The sequence below is a fragment of the Drosophila sechellia genome, chromosome 3R (genome assembly GCF_004382195.2).
Source record: "Drosophila sechellia strain sech25 chromosome 3R, ASM438219v1, whole genome shotgun sequence".
Classification (NCBI taxonomy): Eukaryota; Metazoa; Arthropoda; class Insecta; order Diptera; family Drosophilidae; genus Drosophila; species Drosophila sechellia.
In genome coordinates, this window is record NC_045952.1 from 6645159 (window position 1) to 6668010 (window position 22852).

Sequence of the window (22852 nt, forward strand, 5' to 3'; positions counted from 1 at the left end):
CGGCACCGACAGCGAACAGTGAGGTTTGCGGTCTCGTTCAGTTCGCCGCGCGGCTCCGGCAGTTCGCATTCTGAGTGAGACTCAGATTCAGATTCGGTTCCAGTCTCAGTTCCGAGCAAACTTCGGCGGGGAGCAGAAGGAGCTGTGGAGCCCGAGCAGGACATAAAAATAGACACGAAGTACTGAAACAATAACTCGAGGCGGCGAGCTAGTGTAGAATTTTTTACATATAGAGTTACGACGGGAGGAAGCAGGAAGTGGCGGATAATTAAGGACAAAAACGCAATTTCAATTATCGTTAGTGTAATCTTGAATGTGAATTTAAATATGAACTGTGAGTGCACGGTATTCGGCAATTTTTGCTAGACACGTAGATACTCTGGATGTGGTGTACTTTTTCCCATTGCAAATTAGTTAGTGTAACCTAATCAAATATATATATAATTAAATAGAACGGTGTACACATGTGTGTTGTTGTGCAAGTATTTTTGCTAAATTTATTAAGTTGAAGTTGAATGTAAGCTTTTCGAACGCTCGTGCAATTATTGTAATCTGAATTAGGGAACTCTGACCGCTTTCAAATGACAAAGGACTAGAAATCGGAGTCCTTTTTCCCAAAAACCGTAAGGGTGTAAGGCTATTTGCCTTTGTCAGGGGGTGTGTCCAAAGCGGGGGCTAGGGAGTCCTTTTACATAAGCATAAGGGCGAGCTGCAAATGGGACAGCCACCTGCGGCTACACGTCGGCTACTCAACGCTGGAATCCCTCGCTTTGTTCGCCGCTGAGTGCTGCGTGTCCTTGCAACGTGACAGTCCGATTGTGTCCCGGATATGCAAAGAAGTCCCGCATCCCGACAATGTCCCACTTAAAACTGGACACCCTCCACGTGCAGCGAAGCCCTCGCGGCTCCCGCAGGAGCAGTCGGAGCAGCGGAAGAAGCAGTGCCTGTAGTTCCGGTAGCATCTCCCCGGTGCCCATCATACCGATCATCTCCATCAGCCACGATGGCGACGAGTCCGAGTCGGAGTCGGAAATCGAAACTGAGCCGGCGCGCCTCTTCCAGCGCCGCATGTCCATCAAGTGCACCAACAACCTGGTAAGGTCAAAGATCTAGTCGTTCTGTACACTGATGCAAAGTGGTATTAGTTTCATGGTCTTTGAGATACAAGAGATTTCGTTTCTGCAACACAGGTGCAGTCATGGTGTGCAACATTGGTGTAGCATAACACAGTCCTAAATAACGTTGTTTGCTTTATCGAAGGATATGAATATTTAACAAATATGTCAGTAATTATTTCTGTGAGTCTTAAACTTATATCAAAAACCATTTCACAGCAGAAGGGCTGCAGCTTTTCTGCGTGTGTCAGCCGTCCTGCGGCTTTGTCACGGGACCAACCATGGTGCTGGTGCACCGGAGCGTCCTCGCCAAAGTTTCTGGAGCGGAAGTTGCATGCAAAGGGGCAAGCAGCTGCGGGTGGGGCGGACGCTTTATATGCGAGTTGCGTGTGTCGAGAGTTTATGTTTCAAGTACCTCGGCGAGCTACACCACTGCCAAAGGTCAGAGGCGCAGTTCAAGAAGTCGGTAAAATATTTTAGCGTCGCTGCTGCATAGGTCAGGGGTCAGGATGGTCCCCATTTGCAGATTGCTTCGCCGGCTTAGCGGGCGCCCATTTCAATCACCATTTAAGTGCATTATTAAAATGTAATCCGACGCTGTCCACATCGCCCGAAATGAAATAGAATTGTATCGACTTGCGACTCTCAGCGGCACAAAAAAAAGAAATGGAAGGTCCGAGCGTACCGTCGTCGAATTTTAATTAAACGTTGTCATAGTTGCCCGGCGGCCAGGTTTCGCGAATAAAAGAATCAAAATGATGGAAAAGCTAAAGAAAGGCAAGCCCCAAAACTCCGCGAAGCCCGAGAAAAGCTTCAATTAAGTTCTTTATGGCTTGGTGTTACTTTGTAGCGTCCAAGGCTCGCCCCTGGCCGCCGGTAGACCGCGTCGTATGAACAATGTTCCAGTTCCCGGGTTGCTGGCCATTTGATGTTAATTATACGCATCGCTGCGCTGACCCTTCCGCCCAACTTTGGCCTTTGCCAACGCATTGTATTTTTATCCAGCTCTCCCGATGAACCCACCGCTCGAGTTTCGGCAACCGTTTCGCCAATTCGTCTGTCCAACTGCAATTTATGCTTTAAGCGACGGCATTTCTAATTTGTGATTTATAGCAGTCGGGAGCTGGGCAAAACACATTTGCCTGATTGTGACAGACAAGCAACATTCAAGTGCTCCCGTGTGGAGAGGGGCGTGGCCCCATGAACTCTCTCACATGGGGCCTGGTGTGTTGCCAGTGTGTGGGGTTTACACATGTCAAACCGCAAAACAATAAGCGAACGCAAAACAAAGCGCCTTAGTGCAGGGCTTGATGGCAGCGTTTTGGTTAGCGTGCTGCCAGCCCTGAAGGCGGCGACAATAAGACAATAGAAAGAGCCTCAGCAGTTGGAGTACAGTGCGGGGCAAGCGACTAGGAACGGCAGTCTTGAAAACTGGCCATAAAAAAATTGATCTACAAAAGTTTTGTTTGAATTGGTCGGTTTTATTCTTGGATAGATATTGCAGTCTTATAGAAAGATTTTTTAGTTATGAAATGGTATTTGTTTACTTTCTTGAAAATGTTTGTTTTAGATGTATAGTTTATTTAATTGCTGTAACTTGTTATTGCAAAATTAATTTCCAAGATAATCATAATTCTAGAGTTTTTTTTTTTAATTTTGATTACGTATGTGGATATATGTCTTTACAATTAGAGATTTAAAAGAACAAAGGTTTTTTCCACAGGCGAAAACATTCTTGAATTACCATTCTGTGTGAACCCCATTCTGTGGATCTTCCTCACTGGGCTGTTGCCGCAATATCCTTGAGTCTGACTTTCTTTCTTCAAGCCACGTGCTTGTTGGAAAAAAGGCTGAATTATTTACGACTATTTACTCAGACAATTGGCCAACTGTTTTGCGCCTCACGTGCGCCATCAAAGTAACTCGAAGTTCTGAAGCTAATTTCCTTAATTTAAAGCTGTTTTGCTTGACTTGAAAAGCTTAAAAGTCTGGGCGAAAAGAAAAGGAGCGGATTGTCTAATACCTATGCATAAAGTATTTGCCGGCTGATAGAATCAAAGGCACTGAAATGCCAGTAAAAGTCACGGCTGGGAAATCTTACGTTATGTTGTTTACCTTGCCCGGCTGAGTGAGCAACAACAGCAAGTCATATTCATATCTACGGACCGGCCTTTTTATTTATCTTGTATCTGTACCGCAGCGAGAGTAGGGCAGAAAAGGGAGGAGTTTGGGGCAGTTGGCGTTAAATCAAAATCAATACGCGGCTAACGAAAATTTCAAACTTGCTTATCATCGTCGCGCTGTCTGTTGTTGTTGGCTGGCTGATGGACTCTGGCTTTGCGGGCTTTATCCTTGGCCACTTTGGCGTATACTTGATGTGTCAGCGATTGGCCTCATGGCCGTGCCACATGATTGATTGACGATGATTTATCTTGGCATGATAGCCCCTTACTTTGATTTTTAGTCACAGTTAGGCTTGGCTTGTGGGCCGAGCATTATCAATTTAATTTTTCATCTCCCTTGGGAGGTCAACGGCCTACTTTAAAGAAGGTTCCCCTACTCGTCATGCCTTTATTCCTCAAAAATCGTTTAAAGTCACGTAAATCCTTAAGCAAGCTTTCAGTTCCTTGGCTAAGTAAACATTTCCGTTTCCCACTGCCATTTGCTGTGCAAACAGAAAGCAAATGGATTTGCTGCAACTCGATTGGTTGCAGTGTCCGTGGATTTTCCCAACGATTTTTCCATTATTATTTGGCGCTGGATTTCCTGTTGCCGCAAGGGTGGGCGGATATGACCCCGCTCAAAAACTAAACGGATTGCAACTTTTTGCAGCCAGCCATCTGCACTCGGATCGATTTCTATGACCCCGCTAAGCCAAGTCGAAGAATTTGGCCGAATCAAAAAGTTTACTTGTCGTATAATTGCCCCAGATTATTGTCACTTTTGTCGCCATTCGCGCCCCGCTTATTTACACATTTATAGCTCGCAAATATGTGTGAATAGCGCCAAAGGCTGTGTGGCAGCTCTTTGTTTGCACAATTGATTGCCGGCCATATCGACGCCCTTACTTTTCGCCCTCGTGCCTTAGCCCCTTCTTCGCCTGCAGCCAATTATTTGTTGACACTCAGTCGAAGATTGCAAGTGACGGGTCCCGCAGAGAGCTTCGAAGTTGCTGACCGGAGTGTCCTGCGTGTCCTGTGTCCTGTGCCCTCTGTGCCCAGTCCCAGTCCCATCTGCGTCTGCTACATGCCACGCTCCTCATTATTATCATCCTCGGCCCATTGACTCCGGTCCGTGCAGTGTCAGCTCATCAATTGCTAATTGCCCCTGGCGAATCCATGGCTGATTGGGTACTTTCACAGCCAAGCTGAAATTGCAATCACTTTGTTCTGCACTCTTTTCAGGCTGCCATCATCAAGGAGGGATTCCTGCTGAAGCACACTTGGTCATTTCAACGCTGGCGGCGTCGTTACTTTCGCCTCAAGCGGAATATGCTGTTCTACGCCAAGGATGAAAAGGTGAGTTCCAGTTAACCATAGTTTTCGATTCGATAATAAATGCTAATTTGTTTGGTAATGAAATCAAAGCTATTGGTAATTGAATTCGATGCAGTGATTCCATGCCATTACCACCCATTTGCATGCTAAAAAAAACCATTTTCTATTTATTTAGGAATATATATTTTTGGGCAAAGGCCTTAGATTTATCTATAGAATCTATCTATTTCAAAGAAAAAAGTACTCAAACCTTAAAAAGTAACATTATTGTTGGGCATCGAAGTATAACTTATTTGACTCTTAATGCTTTAAGTTTTAGTTTGGACCAATAAACATGTTTATTTTAAGATACAAAAGGGTGAACCTATACTTTTATCCAACCAGGTGTTAGGGAGCCCAACAAGTGAAATCCCAAACAACTCAACAGCTCGGGGCATAAAGTGCTATACCAATTGAAAGGTTTTCGGTGGACTGGTTTGCAAAGGAGTACTTTAATTTGCCACTTTTCGTTGAATAGCAATAGTAGACGGCAGTGCTCTATGCGATGGATGGCCTCACTTCGTTAGAACCTTTTTTCATCGTGACCCTTCACATTTGTTGCCAGCGGACTGACACGATCCTTGTGCTCTGCACTCTCGAATTGCGTTGCAGCAAATTGCAGGATATAATTACCAAATGAAATTACCGAGCAGCTAGAAGGCAAAACAATGTCAAATGGAGCAGGCGAGGGGTGCAGGACTGAAGGCCAAAGGGGGAGCCAGACAGGTGAGACGGACAATAAATTGGTTTATTGCATGCAGTGCGCTTTTCATCAATAATGTACGCTTTTAAAATGCCCGCGTTACATGGGGCCGTGCCACCTAATACAATCACAATGCGGCTGAATTTTCGGTGGCGATATTGGGGCCAAAGGTCGCGGGCTGAATGCAGTGGCTTTTAGTGTCTCAATAAATCGAACCTCGCCTCGCCTGTCAATGTCAATTCAACTCGATTGCGGCGTGGCCCTGCCATTAATCATATTAACGAAGCTAATTGCCAGGTAAATCAATTATTTAAGGCCGGTCTGCGAGCTCAAGTTTCGGTCTTGAATGAGCGTGATCAGGAGCAGAATTGCGACTACTAAACTGATTACTGAACTCATTTCAACTGAATTCATCTCCACTCAGTATTTAATCCGAAGTTCTTCTGATGCAATTGCATGGCGTCTCATCCGATTGCGATTGACGTCAATCTAGCTACCAGCGTAAAATGAAATTATTTTGTGAACTTTGGAGCAGGCGGAATGATGCAGCCTCTTCAGCGCCGGCTTTGCGTTATGTAAGGGCTATGAAAACATTACGTATTGCGTATCCGCCGTGTGTTGCTTTCATGCTGGCTCAGTTGCGAAGCATTATGGCCTTGTTTCACCGTTACGCAACAAGTCGAAGGCGTCTTCTGCACCTCATACCATCTCACAGTGGCTCCTAGCTGGTGACATTAAGTATTCAGTAATGTAATGACAGGTTGCCATGGACTCGTCGGTCGCCCAAATGATTAGCCCCATTAGTGCCTGCCGACCGACGGCATTTATTCTGATTAAAAATTCAGTTTAATGCCCGATAAATAGAGCTTAAGCTGCTGCCTTATTAAAAGGTTAATATCGCCGACGTTCGCATTCTTCGGCTGGCCGAGAGGTGCCTGGGAACTCATTAAGCGTAGAACTCATTTCGTAGGCACGAAATTTCAATTATAATTACGCATACGCCATGTTGTGCCCAAGTGGCTTAAACGGTGGGCAATTTGTTGCCGTAGTAAACTTCAATAAAAAGGGCAAGGGAATAGGGAGCGGGAAAGCCCAGGACGAGAGCGAAGGACTGAGGAAACTACGCGTGCCAGACAAATACGCGGCCATACCTAAGTTGGTCCTAAGCTAAGGCACAAAAAGGATAATCCTTTGGCGGGCTGGTAAAAAAAAAGAAAATGAAAGGCATTTGCGGGATGGAAGAACGGCTCGCTGAGACTGATGTTCATGTTGATGATGGTTGTGCTGCTCGTAAAAGCGCAAATTTTTGTTTGCATTGTTTTCATCGCAGCCTTCTCCTTGGACGGCTCCTTTGGGCCCCGTATCCCTCCGACTCACCCCTCCCCTGTGCTCGTCATTTTGGCCCACACTAGCGAAGCTCATTTTGACTTACTTTGCTGCACGCGACTCGGCCACCGGACCAACAACGTTGGGCAAACTCACCACAGTTGTAAAGCCGTAGTACTCGGCTTTTGCCATGTGCGCGCTCGCACGCACAAAGGATGGGGATGCTGTGTGCATGTGTGTGCGTTTTGTTTTGAAACGTGAAAGCTTTCAGTTCTCGAATGAGAGCGCAAAAGCTCTTCGCTTAGGGTTGCTACCATTTCATTTATCTTAAATATTGCCAATGCAAATGAAATATAAAATGTTGTGTGTCCTCTATATAGACAACAAATTATGTTTTCCTCATATATTTCATACCCGTTAATATTATGTATAATTTTCTAGTTCACCTCTGAAGCAGAAATTATTTTTTTGTTTTTAATTACTTACGAGATCTCCTGAGGCACTCAATTTTTTTTTCCGTGTCCAAAGAGCTTTGGCTCCACAGTACCCACCCCAAGCCCCATCGCACCTGTAAATATTTGTATCCTTTCGGGCGCATGGCAGTCAGATGGAGCGGCAGGCAGCCAGCATGTCTGTGTGTGGTGAGTTTCGGAGGGCGGCCAATAAAAGCGACTGTTTGGCAGGACCTGAGCTCAGTTTTAACTCAACGAAGCGATGTGCCACAAGTCTGCGAAAACAGCGAAGTCCACGGAACCATCACCATTAACAGCCAGACCAGAGAAAGCCCACCGGGCCAAATAATTAATTATTTAACCGCGGGCAAGCTCAACGTCGATAAAGTTACTTAAACAAATAATTCTCGATAAGTGTAAGGAAAAAACAAGACTCTGCAAAATAAACAATTAAATATTTATTTTGTTTTGGTCCGTGAGGCGGCGGCGCTAAGGAGGTGGTCCTTAAGCCATTGCCTCAAGTTTTGTGTGTGAGTTCGTAAAATGTGAGCCAAAGAAGCATCAGAACTTTCAGCCGTTAACCGAAGAAGCAACAGTTCCAAAACCGTAAACTAAACGCCTAAGTCACCGCTAAATCAATATTCTGCGTGTTTTTCGGGGTAAGTTCGGCGTTCAGCGTTCAGCTTGCGAGCCCATTTCCATTTTATTCTCGTTTCAATACAGCTTCGGGCCAAGTGATTTGTCCTGGGCTTACCAAACTTTCCGTCGGCTTTCGCTTGCATGAATCCTGGAACAAATATATTTATGTGGAAACAGATTTGTGAGCCTGCCAAAACTTTTAATTGGCTAATTTAATTAATGTGCGCTAGTTGAGCTACCCAAATAGGGGCTTAAGACATTAATTTAAACTTCAGCAGAACAGAACAGACGTTGATGTATTCCAAGAAAGACATGGTCTTCTCCGACTTCTTATTTGTGCAATTCCTTACTCAGATAAATAATTGACTCCGAGCAGTTAACACACACTTACGCAATCAATTCGATTCAGCTAGGAGCACTGACCCTTTGTCTGAGCCATCTTCTCGTTGAGCTCCCGTTGGGAAACTTGAATGGAAAGGAACCACTTTCTGGCTAATTACCTAGGCACACAGACATCCCACTACGGCGGGCATATGCGTATTAAATGGCAACATGAGGCTGCCAAACAATCAGCCAAAGTGACATTTCCACCGAGATAATTGTGTGCATATTTATAAAGGGCACAAGCGGCAAGACTGGCGCAAATTAAAATGGGGCATGGATGGGCATGGAGCTCGTGTGTTATGATGAAAACGATACAGGAGTAAGCTGTGCCCGATAATGGACTGCACGACTTACCTGGAGCATATTGTCCTGCTATCGTCTGCACTCGACAAAATTCCTCTTACCTGTAACAAATTATTCAAGATGAACGCAAAAGCTTATTAGATATTGCCTTTCTTTCACCAGGGACCAAAAACGGATTAAGCTTGCATTTATAAAGATTATTAACCGCACCGTAATGTAGTAATGGTAAATGTAGCATTTTGAGTTTAATAAGTAAAAGGTTATTGACAAATTCATAAGCATAAGACCAGTTTGTTTTTCGCAACCTTTAAGTCCCCGAACTTATAAGTTATAGTCCCACCTTTTCCTGTGTGTAACTAGTCTTGGATTTCACTTCACTTTCATGATGTAAGTTACAGGAAACCTCACTGACTTTCTTCAACAAACTTTGTTTACTCTTAATTTTTTAAGTGTGCACATAAGTATACAGCAGCTTAGCCTACGGCAAATGATTGCGTGCCTCGAATGCTATCAGCACTTTTGTCCTGACATGTGCGTGTCCCACACACACACACAGACAAGGGCTCACCTACATAGAGCATGATGTCCTGCGGACGTGTGCAAATGTTTATTGTGTGTAGTGTTTTGAAAAATTTACATGGGAGCCCGCTCCATGCCGAACATGTGGCAGTGGACAATGAGCACATTGCCATTTGGGTGTCCTTTTGGTATTCAGTATTCAGTGTCCTGCATCCAGGTGTGTTTGTCGTGTTTGTAGAAGAATTAGGGTTTCCTTGTATGAAGGACTGTTTTTTACCCTTGCAGAGGGTATTTCGATTCGGTCAAAAAAATAAGTAGAGATAGAATACCACAGAATTCCACGTCCGCCTGTCCGTTCATCCGTCGGCTTAGAATTGATAAAAATCGGAGGACTTTGCCCTATAGGTGCCATATGGGCAGATAAAAAATTATTAGAAAATATTAGAAAACTTATCACAAGCAATCAGCTGTCTTTTTTTATTATTAACTAATTTACTGCAAGTGTATATAGTCTTCGGCTTACCGAAGTTATATTGCTTTCATGTTCTGTTTGGCATTTACCAAATTTTCTTGGGGCTCGTAAGCTCATTAAATTGGCAAATCATGTTCCCATTTTATTGTTAGGCAGCATTAGGAAGAGATTAATTAAACCAGAATCGCACAGGAGTGTTGATGAAATGAAAGACTTCGAGATGAGCGTGGCATTAAACAGTAATGTCACGCTCTTTTTAATAGTAATTTCATTTAATCGATCTTATTAATAGTTGTCGAAATATGTATAAAAAGCTGTGTTGAAATAAATAAATTTATATAAAAATCCGCCTGCACTAAGGCCACAAACATCAATTTTAATGGCGTAAATATAATGCATAAATATTATCAATATTCTAGTAATTTAATTACAGGAATTTCATTATCAAAATATGCATCACCTAAATTAATTTGCTTATGAATTTATGCAGGCTCGGTACTTTGTTCGCAGATTAAAATTTAATGATAATCGCCATCAATTTCAATCAGCGACAATAAAAATGAACAAAAAAAATCCAATTGGATCAGGTACAGTACAGTAGCCGACAAAGCCACATTTTACGTCAGTAGACATTTGCCTGACACTTTCCTTTCCGACGGTAAATAGTCTGACGCTTTTTGTTTTTCCAGCTATTTTTTGGATAAGCGCGATTAAGTTTTCATAAACAGAAAAACAACCTTGGAAGTCCATTCGGTGTGTCTCTAAAATTAGCCACAAAGGTCGACTATATTGCCTGCACCGGAGGTCGAAAGTTTCACATGGGCCTGTTTGCAGGGGCCAAGGAGCAAAGTCGGGGGGTCAGGGGTCATGAAATATGCAATGCTGAGGCGAACTGTCTGTTCAGCCAGGTGTGTGGATAATCCTATAATAGTTCAAATTGAGACGACGCAGACATGACAATTTCACTCAAAACATAAAGAATTTTACCGTCATAATCCTTTGCAGGAAGTGCTTATTTCAAACCATTCAACGAAATTCAAATAGAGTTCCAAGCTAAGATACAAGCTAAGATACAATACCACCAAAAAGCTAAATAAATCGCAGGACACATTTTTCATATGCTCTATTTGCATTTTGTTCTAGCATTTTCCCACGAAACTCCCTCGAGGATTCGATGGCACCAGCTGTGAGTGCATAATTTGCTGGCTTAGTTTTCGAAAAGGTTTGTTGGCAATTTATGTACACCCAACCAAATCAAACCCAATGAGGTCACACATGGGCCCCTCCTCACAGTCACGTGCCAAACACCCCAGCAAAAAAGGGCGACATTTGTTTCGGGTTTTTTTTTTTTTGGGTAAAATCGATGGTCTGATATGGGTCTGAAAGTGAAACAATGGAGGCAGCCACATGTGATATTTTGACAAACTGCATAAACAAAGTGAGGATTTTGCATGCTATGTCATAATAAATTTAAATTAATTCCACTAAAGTGATTTTGACTTGTACAAATCATTCCATTTGCAAGTGTGTGAAAGACAAACATTTACACACAGGGAAAAGCATGACAATGATAAACCAATTTTATTCGTATCACATAACTCTTTTAGATGCAATTTAGTTTAATTTTGCTTAAAATGATTATATTAGCTAATAACAGGATACACAATCTGTAAAAATAAAATAAGTTTATAATATAATCACAACGTTTGTTGTGTCTACTCGCCATGAAAAGTTTGTAAATTTATTCCTCTGTACACCAACAATAGTATTATCTTTTAGTCAGCGATTAGTTTTGAAAAACTTTTCAATTGAACAATTTTTGTGATGCTGGCCGGGATATCCTGATATCGGTGGCCCTGACAGGCAACATTTCTAACAGAAGAGCTGTCTGTTCGCCAATGACGAGCTGCAGCGAAATGAAAAATGTCAACGAGTCGTGAACCAGGCCCAGTTTCAGCAGTTCAGTTCAGTTCCAGTCCCTTTCCTTTGTTCAAGTCAGTCCCAGCTGACGTGGATGTGTAATTTTCATGGCATTCACACACAAGAAAGTTATGTCAGCGTCATCAGTTCTTCTAAACTTTAATGGGAAATTTCAAAAAAGTTATTTAATCACATTTTATAGATCTGGGCAGTGTGTTTTATGAAGAGATTGGATTCAAAGTAAAAAATTAATAAAATTATTTATGTCTGAAAAAGCTTAGGTTCCTGGTTTTTAATCTGTTTTATTATTACTACAAATGCCTACAACAAGTCTACATAAACTGGGATAAAGATGATACATAATCGTCTGAAATCAACATTGGAGTAATCGTGTACTCACTGCATATTTCACTACATGGTGGGTTTTTCTCGCAGTGCTTGCGGCAGATACGCACAGCTTCCATTTGCCGCCAGTTGGCGCTAGTTTAATCAGCATAAATGTTGCCCTCGCATGTGGCGTCGCCTGGGCCTACTGACTTTGCATATTGTAGCGGCTATACGGACTTTAATGACTGCATAACCATCGACCCAGTAGAGGCGCACTGGCTCATCCACAGAGCCCCTATATTTCCCCGCCCGCCACATCCTGCTCTTAATGAACTTGTTCATTTGTTGCACGTGAACGGAATAAAAGCCTTGAGTGTCGCACTCTAAGGATGTGTTCAGTACGCACTACGTATATTTCTATATTTTCCTTGTCATTCAGAGCTACGTGACGAGGGGAGCCGGCAGGACGTGGAAGACGGGCAGGATGACGAAGATGTGCTCATCATTGACACTGAAGGTTGTCACTTGGCTCGTTTCGCATTATCTAAATTTCATATTTATTTAGGTGGGTTTTTGTGCTAAATCCACGCTGGATGTTGAGTTGCTGCATTGTGAGTGCATGAATGGCTCGGCAGCTTTTGCTTCTCTGTTTTCCTCTCAAGCACAACTGGCAGGATATTGTATTTATGGGCAGGGCGGAAATTAATACAAATAAAGGACGAAATGAATTCAAGCGCGAATGAAACAAATTAGCACTGTCTAAGGCAAAACTTGTCGAATTAATACGATAGCCATCACATAAATGCGAACAACGCAACGAACAATGCCCAAAACCAATTTAATGGCCATTTGAAATATCACGCATACCACACGTTGGCCCGTCAACAAAGCTCACTGCCGCAGAGGGACAGCAGCGATATTAATCCAAGGCGGGCAAAGTGAGTGGTCAATTGCCGTGGCCTCTGGTCCTGGCCAGGACCTTTTCCCGCTCCACCACCCAATCATCATAATGCTTTCGGAGCTTAGCCATCATTTATGTCGTCGACATCTGCGTCTAGCTCACTCGCTGAATGCCTCAGGTCGCCTAATCTCCTGTTTGTATGCAGCCCGCAGGATCAACTTTGTTGGGGAAAAACTTTTTCGTGTCCAAGAAATAAGTAGGAAACTCCACGGACTTTTCGTCTTTAAACAATCCTGCGTGTCGCCTTACTGGGCTGATAGAATTTCCATGCAAAGTGAGTTTATTTTGTGGATTATCAATCGATTACCAAGAGCTCCGAGTGCATAATCGCCGCATAGACACTTCGCTCCTGAAATTGTGTGTTATATGCGAATGCCAGATGAAAACATAATCACCTTACACCGCTTAAATTTCATAAATTCTGCGCAATACGTCATTGGGAAAATCTGCGGGCTTGGCTGCGCCTCAAGCTTCCCAAATAGAAACTTTTATTTAAATACATGCGAGTGAGGAGCCGCCGCAGAGCTTTCCAGAAGACCGAGGACGCCACCGCTGATGTGTCCAAAATGGGGGACTTCGAGGGCCGGCCTCAAGGGTGCATTAAGCTAACAAGCGTACTAAATGTACTACAAAACGTGGCAACAACCAACCACAGAGACAGCGACACCAACGAAGCTATGACGTCGGTGCTGAAGTGTTGCCAACACTCTGGGCCCCCGAGAGTGCGAGTGCGGGGAAAGCTGTCGGGAAAACTTATGCAATGAAATGTGTTGCATGAACTACAAACTAAGGCGGTGAGTTGCTCAAAATATACACTATTACCAGTTTTCTGGGAAACTCTGTTTCTCAGCATGCGGGTTGCGTTTTCGATTGGCGAAACCGCACCCTATGCCAAAGGGCAAGGGACCAGATATGAAATCGACCTTTATTATAAGCCCAACCTCAGCGTATTTGGAAGGTTATACAAATGCAACTTATTAAGAGAAAAATATCTAAAATGATTAGTTGGCCTTCCTCAACTCGCCTTATTCCAGAAACAGAAATGTCAAAAGTCATATTCCTGTTCTAAATCATATCTCATCATAAGTAGGTTCCGAAATTCCTTAAATATTTTCTTGATCTTTACAACACTTATTAAGGTTGTGTAAATAATCAAATTTCTCATTTTCCGAGTGGAAAGCGTGGGCCTTGCACCTGTGTTAGTGCCCACCGGAAATGGAAAATGTTTTAGATGAACAGCTGAAGCAGCCGCCAACCGCTGCAGTTAGCGAAATGTGAAACTTCCGCCCTGGCTCCGCCCAACTTTCAAGGCTACGAAAGGAAAATCATTAACATTTCCTTGGCACCTTTATGACTGCCAAGCATTTAAGTCCACCCAAGGACCAAGGCGGCGTCCCAACTGCCATTGCCAATCTCATTTTGAGTTATGTGTGACTAAATTGACATTTCACCTTGATTAATGGCCACGGGCTGGTCAGCAGACTGGGAGAGCTCAATCATGGTCCTGGCTCCAGATTCGGTTCGCTGGCCAGAAGGGAGCCACGAGGCAAGGCCCACGAGCTACTAGCCAAGTTAGAGGACGAGGTCATTGTCTTTTGCGAGCGACTCAAATTTATTGTGTCGCATTAATTCCCTCATTGCGGATAAAAATCATTTTAAATGGAAAGCAATCACGGCCAGCGGATCGCATCTTTTGTCGTGGCTCAGCCCGGATGGGAGCCTACAAATTTGATTCATTTGGAAATGCTCCGCCGGCGGCCCAAAAGCTAACGACTAACGGGCCGCATGAATATTTAATTGAGGCGGAAAAGGGTACAGGTTTTCAAATAATTTCTGCGAAAATTCCCAGATAAAGCGATGAGCACTGGCTTTTGCAAGTGTGAGTACAGCGGTTTGATATTGCCAGTCGAGCTTTATTAATTTATCATTAAAACGTATACACATTTCGCTTGTTTCATATCCAAAACTTTCACTTCAAAACCGAAAGAGAACCAAATTTTTGCCATTCATGCTGCTAAGCAGGCCAGAAGTTTTAAATAACGCACAAAACGGCGCCAAGCTCAAAGGAGCGTTAACTGGTCTGAGTCAAAGGCAGCGAAAGGAAAGGTCGAAACGGCTTTCTTACCCCTCATTTCGGTTGGGCACTCGTGCGACTTTGAAATGCTTAGTGAAAAGTTTTGGGCCCAAAGACAGTTTCTGGCCAGCCACCACCCACAGTGACAGGTTTGCCGACAAAAGGTAATACCAGAAATGGGGCACAACAAAGGCTGCTTCTTGCCTTTTATTGAGTGGGAATCCTTTGTGTGACAGGCTCCCCAGCAAGGCAGTGTCCCTCTAAAATTTCCGGCCAAAGTTGCTATAGGTAACGCTCCCGAAAAGCCACTTCTAGCCTGTGAAATAAATGATTCAGGGGTGATACTCGAAGCCAGGGGGAGGTGGGAATTCGTTTAGTGCCCTGTAATGTGTCAATTATATGGCCATTTAGTGCAAACGAAATATACTTGATTCGATTTAGTTGCTGGGCGAAAAAGAGAACTCTACAGACTCAATTTTCAATTTAGCTGCCGTAAATCAATCAATTTTCTGTTAGCGCTAAGTGAACTTCATTTTCTGCACCCACTGTGTCCAAGTAACGTTATCAACAGAAATGGTTTAATCAAATTAAATTAGTTTTAATTAAGTTGAGTACCTCGACAACCTGAACTTCAGTTTATATTAGTTGCCCCCATATTTTATCAACACCTAACATCAGCTTAGGATTATAACAAACCTAGGGCCATTTAAGTTTCAGTGAAACTTTCAACCTTTAAGGAAGAAAAAATCTGACAAATGACTTTTGGCTTATTCGGTTACTCCATAGTAAGTTGGCAACTAACTCTGTTTTCGGTACCCTTGCAGGCAAATTGAAAAACAGATTTGCCGTGCAGACAAGATTTTAACTTCAAGCAGCCGTAAACAAGAAGTAAAAATAGAAGATAACCGGGCTTAGCGAAAGTTTGCACACGCACACCGCACAAGTTGCAAGAACATGAGGTAAATGGGGCAAGTTATCATTAACACCTGGCTGATCCAGCCATCCGCAGCCACCCCTGGACCCCGAAAAAATGAAATGGGGACTAAGTGGAGAGATTGGGGAGTTTGGGGGGCGAAGAGCAGGACCTAGAAAGGTGTTGGCAGTTGCTGCGGGCGCGTGATTCCCAAATTGATGGGCGGCCTCTCAGGTTACGTGGCATCAACATTTATGCGAGGATTTACACTCGAAAATAAATTCTTCACGTGGCATTAAGGAGATGCGTGCTCTTTGCGGCATTTTCCCATTAACTGCTCCTCGCCTTGAATCGGTCGGGGCCTCGATTTACGGGTCTGTTTACCGCCCATTTTATGTTCAGTTTTGAATATTTCCGCCCTAAGTGGTTATTGTGGTTATTAAGTGGTATTGCGCTTTAATGGTAAGTGTCGTGCAAAGTTGACCGAGTCTTTGGATCCGCAAACACCATCGTTTATTGAAAAAGTTCACTGAGAGGCTTGCCATGAGCCAGGGAACATAAGTCACTATTATTTCGGGCACTGAGAAAAATTTTAGCATTTTAGCTTAAACAGACTTAAACCAGGGAATTTCATACATGCACAGGTATTTTAACATTCACATTCTTATTTGCTGCAGATCATAATTAGTCCGAACTATTCATTCAGTAACACACGTTTTTAATTCGATTAAAAAAGTTTTTCACATTCGAAGTATGTTTTTATGAGTTTTTTATAGATATTGCAGTCATGTTTGGGTTTTTTGTAAGTGCATTTTGACTAAACTTTTCCCTCGTGCTAGGGCGGCAGAAAAACTTTTTACTTGTCTAGCAAATAATTTATTCGAGTAGGGGGCACCGTTCATATAATTTTTACTGCCTGCTGGCTGTGCATGTTTTACTAAAGCCAACAAGGAAAAACTGCCATCATAAATGTTTAATTTATAATGTGCAATCTTGGCATGGCCAGCAACCAAAAGTTAACCTTTTTGTCCAAATTAATGCACATTTATTAGGCTGAAACTGCGGGCCAGGAAAAGAATTTTGTGGAAAGTCCGGCAGATAATCGCCGGAGCTGTTGCCGGGCAGTTGGATCTGGACCTCCGCCCTTTCTGGGTCGGAAACGTTTTCGGTTTTTATCAAACTGCTGAAAGCGGGTTTGTGTGTTCTTTCGGAACGGGAAATATCATTTTATCAAGCCCGAAACGAGGTCATGTGAGTTTCCCGCCGATTCGCAGACCAAACCCAGACCACGCGGCCCAGAAAAATGTTGAATTTCCACATCGCTCTTAGTCTCCCGGCTTCCACTTCCTTTCTTTTTTTAACATAAAACGAGACTCATAAATTATGATGCATAAATCACGGCACAGCGGCTCGTTTTCAACATTCTGTTGGATATGTTGTACGCCAATAAGGTACGCAAGAGGGAAATATATAACATATGCATATGCCATTAATAAAATCAACAGAAGTTTGCTCCCAAAAGCAAAAATAAACAGAAATGCGAATATTTTAATGGTTGCGTAAATTAATTGATTTCTTTATTACGAGGCAACTTGGTCCAAACCAAATTAATTAAATATAACGTAATAACAACAATTTTCTCTTATTCCTAATAAAACCTTCTACTTATTAAAAAAGTTCTTTCTGTAGCAGCCCCTCATGCAAAATTGAATCATCTCCCACAGCATTTTCTCTTAAAATGCATTATATTTTTAACATATGCAAACAGAAAGCAATCAAAATGCATATGAGATCCTTAAGCTGCGATTTAATGTGCCACAAGAAGAAGCTGCATTTTTTCGCACCTAATAATTATTAATGCGCATTTTTATGCACATCATGGCGTGTGATATCTGGATCCAATAGACAAGAGTGGCAAAATGGCAAAAAATAAGCTTGTTTATCTGATGCATGGCACTCTTGCGGTTGAAATAATCCCATAAATCTCAATTCACATATTATTGAAATATATGTACTCATCAGCATTACGCTGTCACAATGGGTTATACGGGGCGTATACTTAACGTGTGTGCCTGCCATTAATACTGCATTTGCTCTCAATGCCACGCATCGCATCGAAATGGCCTGAAAAATATTCGCTGACGCACCAGCGCTATTAATCACAATTATTGTCAGCCAGCTTGTCGGCTCCGCAGCCTCATCCCACCGACATCTGCCGCTCCCCCGGAATCGGGTCACAGTTGTTATCCCGTTGCAGGGACATGACAAATTACACCGAGCCTCCAAGTAGGCCAGTATGCTCCTCCTTCGCCGTCTCCTTTGCCCCCTTCTAAATCGCTCTAATTGCGGGCTTTTGTTCCTTCCCCCAAAACGCATGCAGGGGTGAAATGTTCATTTCGCAATGAGTGGGTCACATGTAATTGCCAGTGTGGCTAATGCGGGCCTGCCTGGCTGGGTGACTGGGTGGCTGACAGGCTGGGTGGCTGACTGGGTGGCTGGGTGGCCCGGAACAATCGATACTGCTAAACACCGAAGGCAAAATAGCAAACTCTGTAATTGCAAATCCAGAATGCTCAGTTCGACCAGAAATCAGTGCGTTGAGGTGGTATCCTTACCTCCTATAGATTGGCATCGTTCTGCGGGGGAAAATGTACTTCTGCATTTAGAAACATAGCATATAAATCAATTGAAATAAGATGATGCACAGAGAGAATAACGAAAATAACCACAGAGTACTACAGTAAATTTTAAAGTTATTTGCAAGCTAAATAATAAGGACTACATTTGTACTTTAAGTATGTGTCCGTACTGATTACAATTAGCGATATAATTACTTTAATAATCAATTGAAAATTTTGAAGAACAAATTAGAGTCTTTACAATTCCTATCAGTACAAATGACCACCTGGGGCATAATTTCTTTCTGTGCACGAGGCAGGGTCTTCGAGCCATAAATACTTTGCTAGTATTTAAATGTGGCTGTCAGCAAGGATTGGTGGAGCACAGCGGGCGACGGACGATGTTGTGGCACATTAATAACTAGGAGGGAGTGTTCGGGGTGGCGAAGAAAGGTGGCGGCGAAGAAAGTGGAGCTGCTGGTTCCCCGGGGGAGTGGCGGGCAAGTTATGCCATTAAAATGTCAAAATTTCAAGCTGCGCCACTTTGACACGCCAAATGAAACGTGGCACGCCCACGCAGACACCTAAGTGCCACGCCCCGGAACGCCCACGAAGAGCCACCGCCCAGAAATATTTGCCAAAGCCCCAACCCCAAGGAATCCACCAAGCGTAATTTGTACCCGGGCAGCCAAAGCTATTTAATAATAATTAGACCCAAAACTGGTTGGCACCATTATTTACATGGGCCTGTTTTGTTTTCCTACCCAGTGGCAGAAGTATTCTTAGCATAAGACGATTTAAAAAGCGGCAAAAGTCTTTAATGTTTGTGTGTCGCACACCCCCACTTTGCAAATAGTTGGAATGCAACTGCGAACAAATGTTCGCCAAGTGACATTTCAAAGGAACAACTTTGTCGTCAGGAACTTCTTGGCACTTGCGATGCGAAAGTTGAGCGCTGCAAAGGCATCAATCCGATATTGATGTGCCACCAGGATTGCTTTCTTTAAGTTTCTGCACTGATAAGATTGCTTTGATTTGCCTTGAACTCTCTTAAAGGGAATCTCTTGCCGAATGGGGCTCAATTAGTGGACTTAGGGTCTGATCGCCAAGCCTAACTCAGCACTTTTCCGACTTGAGCACACTAAATTCTAATGACTGCCAGCTCTTTTTTCCCATTAAGTGATTTGGCCGGCAGAAAAAGCGGGAGAGCTCAGGAAAAAGACGAAATGGTTCAGAAGTAATGCAAAGAAATTGATATGAATGGTCCCGAAACTTTTCTGCAATTTGTACCGCCAACAAAAAAATAAAATAAATAAAAGGCCAGAGGAAAGTATGGTCGTGCGCCAGGTGGCGAATCCTGTGCAAGGACCTGGTCCCCGGACCCTCGAAAGTGCGCAAATTAATGATTATTCGGGGCCGTTTTTCGTTCGGTCTCGAGGCAGAAAGGAATCTCGGCATAATGCAATCAAAGTTGGGTTAATGCCTGGGGACTGGAGCTGATAACACAGAAAATTAGCAATTTGCCTTAATGTGTCTGTGATTGACCCCAGAGGAAGCGGCAAACTGGTAAAACTCGCCGAGAAGGCAATTCCCAAACGTGTCATGTGCCTCAGACCCATCGAAATAAATCAAATTCAAAAGTTCAGCATAATTATTTTATTATCGATTATCGCCGCCCGCTGTATTAAAATATAAATCAAACACACAAGCACAGGCAAATATATATTTATTCGCCTCCTTTTTAATGAGATCCGCGGCAGGGCTTCTGCTTTTCCATTCTGCTTAAGATTTGCGATATCCATTCGAGCGGAAAATGTCTGTGCTCACTTAATTTAACAAGTGCGGAAACGCGCGCAAAACAGGAAAACCCAAGCACACTCACAAACGTGCGCATTCTGCCTGAAGCAAGGAAAAGCGATGGAATAAAAATAAATAAATCATGGAATTTATACGCAGTTGAGTATATTATTTTTTTAAAAAATAATACTAAGCAACAAAGCATGATACAAAAAAAATTACCTGCAACGGCCAACTGTGTTTTAATATTTAACGAACTATTGGAACTACTCACTTGAGGGTCTTGATTTAATTAGGAAAATCCAGGCATTTCAACAAACTCAGTGAAATAAAATTCTGTAGAGAATGTGAGGCTCGCGAACAAATTAAAGTTAAAAACGTTGCCTGGGAAAAGCACTTGAAGCTCTCGCTGATTTCCACCGATTTCAGCGCACCCTTCGCCGGCTGAATTCAGCGAGGACTTGGGATTCGGTTGGAGATTCCTTCCTTAAGTGTGGGTACTCGAAAATCTCTTGTGCTTTCCACGCAGCCCAAGCTCACGTATTTCCAGAGTGTCCCAGTGTATCTGTAGTGACATCGAACTGCCTGTGTGTACGTTTAATTATTGTAATTCTCACTCTGGCGGATTAAGCCGCTCCATCATACATATCCATTTGGTTTTGAATGATGGCCGTGTTTTCAATCAATTATGTGCCAAAACAACTTATTATAATTACACACACTGGCAAACCGTTCGGTTCGTCGCACTTTCGCCGGAAAGACACCAAAATCAATGCGGTGGCTCCGTTCGCAATTCATGGAACCGGAAACAGTACTGGTATCGGTATATAGGTATTGGTTTTGTAAGCCACAGTACTTGGGCGTCATAATAAGACTTAAGGTGGCTTCAATAAGAGCTCACAACCTGTCACTGACACAGCTCCTCAAAACGGGAACCCTGAAAGTCAAGGAAGTTTGCGCCACATGAATAAATTATGCTAAGGCTGTGTATAGAAAAGCGAGCATATAGGTGAAGCTGCGACCCTCAGAAACGGAAACATTGTGGGCAATCAGAGGAGGTGGATCAACCAGAGGAGGTGGAGCAACCAGAGCAGGCCGCAATATTAAATTGATTTTAGATCACTTTAAGTTCGCAGAGGACGGTGCACAGGCCAATAATCAAATATTAATTGCTGTGGGAATCGAGGCAAATAAAACAAAATACAAAAATAATACAACATACAGTTTGCCCACCTAGCAGACTTCACAGTTACCTTGGGGCGCAAACAAAAATTCAACTTTCTGAGCCACTCGAGTCAAAAGAAAATCAATTTTCGGCATGCTCAAAAACTACTTGAATACACAAACCTTGGCGTTTCGATGGTCGTGGATTTTGAGATTGGGATTGGGTTTGGGATTGAGTTTAGGTTCATGTTTGTGGGGCTCGGGTTTCAGAGTAGGACACCTTGATTTCGGGTTTCGCTTCGTATGGACACGATGCCCTCCATTGTCACATTTATATTATTTCTTTGGGTTGGCCTTTGTTGGCTGGTAAATATCCATTTATTTGCCGGCCTGTGTGTGTGAAACATTTCAATTTCCTAAAGGACCTGCGGGCCAGACAAGTCGGAAGGCCGGTCGGGGGTTTGAGCCACATCAAAATAGCCGCCGGCCAGCTTAAAACATTCCATTAGGGCCAAAGACAAGGCGAAATATACCATATATATATATACATTTGTTTTTTCTTCCTTTTGACCTGGCTCAGTGCCAACTCATTCCCTTGCCCAAGGAAAGGCCAAGGAGGATGCAGGCCGCCAAAGGAATTTCTGCCACGAAATTAAAAAAATGTTATGTAGCTGGAGAGGGTTGCAATTTGCATACTCGTTTTATTCTTTCCAAGAACTGGATTCTAATTCTTTCCTTAAATATTTTCCCTTGCAGTGTGATGTTTTCGACGATATCGACCTATCGGATTTGTGTTACTTCGAGTGCGGCATCAAGAACGTAAATCATAGTTTTCAGGTAAGTCACAACTAAACAATGCAGGACTATAAAAATGTAATGTGAAAAGTTTGGCCTTCGAGCTCAGGTTTCGCACTTTGTTGGGCTCAGTATTTCATTTTCCGGGGGTACTTTTCGCTAATTAGTGCACCGATTTGGCTGCTACCCATCTGTTTCCCACAATTAACTGCCTTTTAATTTGACCAACTTTTGATAACAATGTGAGACCATTTGGCAGGCACCCAGAACATTTCCTCGAGGTGTGGTAAAGTAAATAGGAAACGGAAAGGCTTCTCGCCTTGGCTTTGATATCCTTTTTGCTATTGACTGGTTTGTGTATCTGACTGGTTACATACACAAAAGTCAACCAATTTTTTGTATTCCTATATACCAAAAAAGGGGGAAAAGTCGAGCCACAAAGCAAAAGTCAAACGGAAAACAAAAGAAATCGAAGCAAAACGTAAACATTGAACGCGGTCTGCACGCTGAATTAGCATAAGTAGGTGACCTCCTGCCAATTGGAAATCAAATATATATATACAGATATATGTAAATTTTCGGTTTCTCTTCATACACGAATGCGCCACATTTGATGCGGCAAATTAGAAGGTTTACGGGAAATCCTCGGAAAGCAGTATGCTTGGGCCCAGCTTGTTGCTCAATTCCGTGCGCCTCGCAAATAATAAAAATCCCCATATATACATATATACATACTTTATATTTTCTTATGATATAAATAATAAAATTGCCAGACGAATGAATAAGGGAGCCCGAACAGTGGAAATTGCCAAAAGGCTTTTCCCTCCTCACTTT

General features: G+C 43.0%; 1 protein-coding gene across 6 annotated transcripts in view; it reads left to right on the top strand.

Annotated features, from left to right (window-relative positions):
- Positions 1-34: 34 nt before the first annotated feature.
- The window catches only part of LOC6614297 (diacylglycerol kinase eta), a 39606-nt gene continuing 16788 nt past the window's right edge, over positions 35-22852 (top strand). For 5 of the 6 annotated variants that reach the window (XM_032723478.1, XM_032723477.1, XM_032723479.1 and 2 more), the window contains exons 1-3: positions 36-1095; positions 4520-4633; positions 21980-22060. In XM_032723478.1, coding sequence (XP_032579369.1) covers positions 856-1095; positions 4520-4633; positions 21980-22060 — 435 coding nt within the window. In that variant the 5' untranslated portion in view covers positions 36-855. Of the gene's footprint in view, positions 1096-4519; positions 4634-21979; positions 22061-22852 lie in introns of all 6 variants that reach the window. The other variant, XM_032723476.1, reaches the window with a different exon arrangement.